We start from the raw sequence: 6,689 nt of genomic DNA, 5'->3' as shown, positions 1-6,689 counted from the left end.
TTAATAAAGTGAAAATATTTTAAAACAAAAAAATCCAAGTGATTGCATATAATAGTAATTTTTTTACACTTATGCTTGCTTTATGTTATTCAGCATGATAAATCCTCAAGATTTATCCATGTTGTAAGAGGTTGCACAGATACAGCACTATTCTTTATTACGGAAAAGTATTCTATTGTAAGTAAACACCACATTTTGTTTATCCATTCATCCACTGATAGACACTTAGGTTGCTTCCATCTCTTTTGCTATTGTAAATAAAGTTATCATGAACATGGGGTGTTTATATCTATTTGTGTCAAAGCTCTTATTTCTCTAGGATATGTATGTAGGAATAGGATTGTTGGATCATACAATATTTCTATTTCTAGGTTTTTTAGCAAGTGTCATGTAACTTTCCATAGTGGTTGTGCAATGTTGCAGTAATAACAGCAGTGTCTTAAAAGTTCCAATCTTCCCAAAGCCTCACAAGCATTTGTTGACTTTTTGTCTTTGATCAGTGTCATTATTGCTGTGTAACTCACTGTAGTTATGACTTGCGTCTCTAGTGGCTAATGAATGCCAACATTTTTTTTTTCTTGTTGTATACTATCGAGTCAGGTCTGACTAGAACAGAAGGAAATTGCATATCCTTCTCCAGCGGAGCATCTGGTAAATTCAAACTGTGCTCCTTTGGGATTGTAGCACAGCTTCTTGCCATTTGGCCACCAGAGCTCCCTGAATGCCAACATTTTCGTTCCATGTGTTATGTGCCTCAATGTCTTCTTCAGTCAAATATCTGTTCATTGCCCTTTGCTTATTTTTAATTTGAATTGTATTTTTCTTATTGAGGAGTTGGAGTTTTCTAAAAATCTCAGAGATTCAACCCTTGTAGATATGTCATGGACAACATTTTTTTTCTGTCTGTGTTTTCTCTGTTTATTCTCTGGCAAAGTATTTGATGTGCATAAGTATTTAATTTTTAGGAGATTTCAGTTACCTACTTTATCTTCTTCTATTTGTGCATCTTAAGCAATATTTGGTATTCTACAAGCAGTCAGGAAATGAAAAAGCATATCGCGATGGGAAAGTCTGCCATTAGGGACCTCTCAAAGGTACTCAGGAGCAACAGTGTCTCTCTGGAGACTAAGGTGCGCCTGATACAGGTCATGGTATTTGCAATCGCTTGTTATGCATCAGAGAGTTGGACAATGACTAGGGAGGACAGAAGGAGAGTGGATGCTTTTGAGCTGTGGTGCTGGAGAAGGGTACTGAATGTACCCTGGACTGCCAGGAAAACAAACAGATTCATCTTGGAGAGGATTAAACCAAGCTGCTCCTTGGAGGCAAGGATTCTGGGGCTTCGTCTGACATACTTTGGACATGTTGCCAGGAGGGACGGGTCCTTGGAGAGGGACATCATGCTTGGGAGGGTGGAGGGACAGTGCAGGAGGGGAAGACCCTCTATGAGATGGATTGATTCGGTGACTGGGGTAATCGGGATGGGTGTGTCAGAGGCGGTGCGGTTGGCGCAGGATAGAGCAGAGTTTAGAGCTGTTGTGCATAGGGTCTCTATGAGTCGGAAATGACTCGATGGCACATAACAACAACAACTAGAAGGATGTCTATTCATGTTTTATCAATTATGCAAAGGCATTGACTGTGTGAGTTACAACAAATTATGGTTAACATTGAAAAGAATGGCAACCCCAGAAAAATTAATTATGCTTATGGGAGACCTAGACGAAGAAGTTGTTATCAAAGCAGAGCAAGAGATCACTGCATGATTCAAAATCAAGAAAGGTGTATGTCAGGGATGCATCTTTTCTCCATACTTTTTTAATATATGTGCTGAACAGATAATTTATGAGGCTGGACTTTATATAAAGAAGAATGTGGCATCAGGCAGGACTCATCAACAACCTGCATTATGCTGATGACACATCCTTTCTTGCCACAACTGAGGAGGACTTGAAGTGTTTGCTGCAGAAGGTAAAGGACTGCAAACTTCAATATTGATGCAATATTGATTGTATCTCAACTACAAGAAAACAAAAATCCTCCCCCTGGGCAACATCATGATAGAAAGAGAAAAGATTGAAGTTATTAACGATTTCATCTTGTTTGGATCCACAATCAACACCCTTGGTAACAACAGTCAAGAAATAAAAAAATATTGCATTGGGAAAATCTGCTGTCAAAGACCTCTCTAGAGTGCTAAGAGTAACTATGCCAGTCTAGAAACTAAGTTGTACCTTACCCAGGCCATGATCTTCTCAATTGTGTGCTATGAATCTGAGAGCAAGACAATGACTAACAATGACAGAAGAAGAATCAATGCCTTTGAATTTTGGTGTTGAAGAAGAGTACTGAATATATTGTTCACGGACTGCCAAAAGAACAAACAGGTCTGTCTTGGGGAGGACGAAAGCAAGTTTCTCCTTGGAGGCAAGGATTTTGAGGCTTTTTCTCACATGCTTTGGGGTCAGTCCTTGGAGAAGGACATCTTACTTGGAGGGTAAAAGGTCAGTGAAGAAGAGGAAGACCCTGGATCAGATGGATTGACACATTGACTGAAGCAATGGGGGTAGGTGTGTCAGAGACAGTAAGACTGGTGTAGGATAGGGCACAGTTCAGAGCCATTGCTCACAGGGTCTCTATGAGTCAAAGTCGACTTGATAGCACAAAACAACAACAACATTTGTGCTATATATTAAGGCCCATAGTACTGTCTTTATTTTTCTCCCATAATCTTGATAACCTTGGTTTTTACACTTAGGTCTTTGATTCATTTTGTTGTTTTATGCTGTTGATTCAGAACTGATTCACAGTTGATCCAGCTGTTTTAAGAGACAGTAAATTGCAAGGGAGGAGATTGCCTATCTTCCTGTGGAGCAGCTGCTGGATTCAAACTGTGTGCCTTTGGTTATATTTTTCTATAAATGGTTATCCAGTTTTCCTAGCACTGTAATTCAATATATCTTAATTATATGTTCAAGCCTTCATTCTTTCTTAGCATTTAAATCTATCTCAAAAGAGTGACAAAGGAAGAGAATTTTCAGCTGGAGAAGGTGATGAAAATTTAATAGGTGAGATTCTTGAAATGAGATTAGAAGCAACTTCTCCATTTGGTGTTGAGCCAGTATTAGTTCTGCCAAGAATTTTCAAACTTGGGAAACAAACCAGAGTCAAGTTACTAAAACATTTTTCCAATTCTATGTATGAATATTATATTAAAGGTAAATGAAAATAGATGTTATGATTATAAATTTTTAAGTTGAGGAGATTGAAGTAAACTATTTATAGCAATATATATGTTCCAATAATTAAGCTGGATGGAAATTTATTTAAAGTAAAAAAATCAATAAATTAATTCAAAGTATGAAATATCAGGAGAAATGCTAATGCTTATCCTCAGAGATTGATTTACAACCCAAGTACATGACTATTTATTATATAATAATAAAATAAATTCCAATTTATTAGTTATCTCTTACTAAAAATTAATTTTCTTTCACCCCCTCTTCTCAGAAAAGATGTGTTAAATATGTAAATCTTTACTAATCTAATCTCACCTTTGCTTCTAATTCAGAGTTCTCTTTCTGGAGTAAGTCATAAGCTATTAAAAAATGGTCTTTATCTTCTGTTGACCCATGAAGACTTTGAATTTCATTATAAAGGCATGTAAGTTCTGATTTTGAGTTTTGTAATTCCTGATTAAGAAATGAAGGTATTTAGTAGAATGAAATAAGACTATTTTCCATAAAAGACAAAATATTTTATAAAAATAAAATAGTATGACAAAGCACTTTGAAATGGTCCTAATACAAAATTTTGTCTTAAATATTTCAATCTTTTTAAAAAACTTCTTTCTACTACTGCAGTATTATTACTGTAAGCACAATGCTTTGTAGATTGAATTTATTTTAATGTGAAGGTAAATGGTAGCTTGAAATCTTAAATTAGAAATGTCTGAATTACTGATAAAATACCTCACTTTGAACTTGCACAGTCTTCTGGACAGAATTAAGATCAGATGACAATGACTCTCTCCTCTCTTTCTCTTCTGACAACTCACTTTCAAATATTTCAGTTTTTTCTTGGCTCATTGTCAGCATCTATAAAAAGCCATTTTTGTAATTAAGTCTATAAATGCATAACAGTCTTTCCTATGGATTAATAATAACAACCTTCTAACTCAATTATAAAGTCTTCTAGGGGAGTTAAAGAACCTGGGAAAATTAGTGCATAGTACAATAAGATATTGTATTAAGATATACTTATCCTACCTGGTTTAGCCATCACAATGGGAGAAAAATGTGACTTTGAAAATTTTTAGAACCTACCGGCCAGCTCCTTGGAGGCAAGGATTCTGAGGCTTCGTCTAACATACTTTGGACATGTTGTAAGTAGGGAGCGGTCCTTGGACAGGAACATCATGCTTGGTAGGGTGGAGGGACAGCACAGGATGGGAAGGCCCTCTAGGAGGTGGATTGACTCAGTGACTGGGGTAATCGGGATGGGTGTATCTGAGACAGTGCAATTGGCACAGGACAGAGCAGAGTTTATGGCTGTTGTACATAGAGTCGCTATGAGTCACAATGACTCGATGGCACATAACAACAACCAATTATAGGATATTGTTGACTTCTTATCAAACTAATTGATAATAGCAACTGCCAACAAAAAGACCAGCTGTTGCTATTTAGTGATTACTGTATGTCAGATACTATGGTAAGTGCTTTATGGGCATAATTTCATATTGTCTTCTCAGAACCTCAATAAGACAGTAACTATTATTACTTGTTTTTTTTACAGGGGCGATTACTAAGAAGGTCAAGATATGATAGATAATTTGCCCAAAGTAACACTGGGATTCAAACCTAAGTTTAACTTAAAAGCACTTGCTTTTAATATCCATGTTATATAGCTTTGCCAAAGTACATTTTCACTTGAGTAAAAAAAAATCTATTAGGAAATGAATTGATGTATAAATGCAGCTATTGAATGTTGTTGTTGTTGTTGTTATGTGCCACTGAGTCACCTATGATTAATATTGACCTTAAGTACAGTAACTCTGAAGCCTGCCCTATCCTGAGCTAGTCTCATTGACTCTGATATACCTACACCCCCATTGCCCCAGTTACTGTATCAATCCGGGATCTTCCTATCCTGTGCTACCCCTCTACCCTTCCAAGCATGATGTCCTTGTCCAAGGACTCTTCTTGGCCACGTGCCCAAAGTGTTTGAGGCAGAGCTTCAAAATCCTAACCTCTAAGGAGAAACCTGGTTCACCCTCTCCAAGACAGACCTGTTTGTTCTCTTGGAGGTGCATGGTATGTTCAATACTCTTCTTCAATACCATAACTCAAAGGCATCGAATCTTCTTTTGTCACTGTCCAACTCTCTGATGCATAGCAAGTAATGGTGAAGACCATGACCTGGATTAGGCACATCTTAGTCTTTAGACTAACACTGTTGCCTCTCAGTACTCTGAAGGGGCCTCTGAGGGCATATTTTCCCAGTGCAATCCATCTTTTGATTTCATGACTACTGGTGCCAAGAGTGTTGACTGTGTAACTGAGCAAGCCAAATTTTTTAACTAACTCAATCTCTTCTCCATCTATCATGGTGCTGCCAATTGGCCCAGTGGCAAGAATCTTTTTCTTCTTTATGTTGGACTCCAGTCCTTGACTTTCAGCAGCAAGCACTTCAGGTCCTTTTTTGTTTCAGCAAGCAAGTTTGTGTCATCTGCATAATGCAGATTGTTGATGAATCTTCCTCCAATCCTGATGCCACATTCCTCTTCATAAATCCCAGCCTCCTGAATAATCTGTTCTGCATATAGGTTAAAAAGGTATGGAGACAAGACACATTCCTTGATTTTGAACCGTGCAGTGTTTCCTTGTTCTGTTCTGAGGACTGCTTCCTGGTCAAGAATAGGTTTTGCATAATAAACACAATCAAATGTTCTGGGATTCCCATTCTCCTCAAGGTTAGCCACAATTTGTTTTGATCCACACAGTCAAATGCCTTTGTATAATCAATGAAACAATGACAGATATTTCTCTGGTACTCTTTGCTTTCTGCCAAGATCTATCTGACTTTGATGATAATGTCTCTAGTGCTACGTCCTCTTCTAAACCCAGCTTGTATTTCTGGTATTTCTCTGTCAATAGAGAGTGGTAATGAAGCCAATTCCCTCAATATTATTATCAAACTGTAGGCTCTTTGCCATTGTAAGAATATATCTGTAAAATAAACTAACTTCATATTTGGTTTAGCCAGTCAGGAAGCAGCATGAAATCGACACATCTATATTCTCTTTATTAACTAGGTTTAATGCATTGAACATTGACGGCAAAAGGCCAGACAAGTTCGGGGATGACATTGAAGACATTGTCCATGAAGAAAGCAAAAGGTAATTACAAATACAGGAAAGAAACAAAAGACAAAAATGGATATCAGCAGAGACCTTGAAACTTGTATGGGAAAGAAAAGCTGAAACAAGGGGAAAGAATGCCAAGGTAAGAAGGCTGAACAGAAGAATTAAAAGGGCAACTGAAGAAGACAAAATATTATAAAGAAAAAAAACCCCACAACCTTTTATATGGATTTGGGGTGAAGGAAGTGGGAAGGATATTTTGTGAAAAACAATGTATTCAAACTTTGTAAATAAATCAGAATAAATTTTTTTTAAAAGTATTATA

General features: G+C 37.1%; 1 protein-coding gene across 1 annotated transcript in view; it reads right to left on the bottom strand.

The window, feature by feature from the left end:
* Positions 1 to 4,088, bottom strand: part of LOC102868225 (coiled-coil domain-containing protein 30-like) — a 102,645-nt gene extending 98,557 nt beyond the window's left edge. The window contains exons 1-2 of the mRNA XM_006886605.1: positions 3,972 to 4,088; positions 3,555 to 3,692 (exon numbers count right to left, since the gene is read on the bottom strand). Coding sequence (XP_006886667.1) covers positions 3,555 to 3,692; positions 3,972 to 4,088 — 255 coding nt within the window. The remainder of the gene's footprint in view (positions 1 to 3,554; positions 3,693 to 3,971) is intronic.
* Between the last annotated feature and the right edge of the window lie 2,601 nt (positions 4,089 to 6,689).

The sequence above is a fragment of the Elephantulus edwardii genome, unplaced genomic scaffold, assembly GCF_000299155.1.
Source record: "Elephantulus edwardii isolate Elephantulus edwardi_28Jun2011 unplaced genomic scaffold, EleEdw1.0 scaffold00049, whole genome shotgun sequence".
In the NCBI taxonomy this organism is placed as follows: Eukaryota; Metazoa; Chordata; class Mammalia; order Macroscelidea; family Macroscelididae; genus Elephantulus; species Elephantulus edwardii.
Note: the sequence above shows the minus strand (reverse complement) of the source record. Positions and strands in the feature narration are given on the sequence as shown.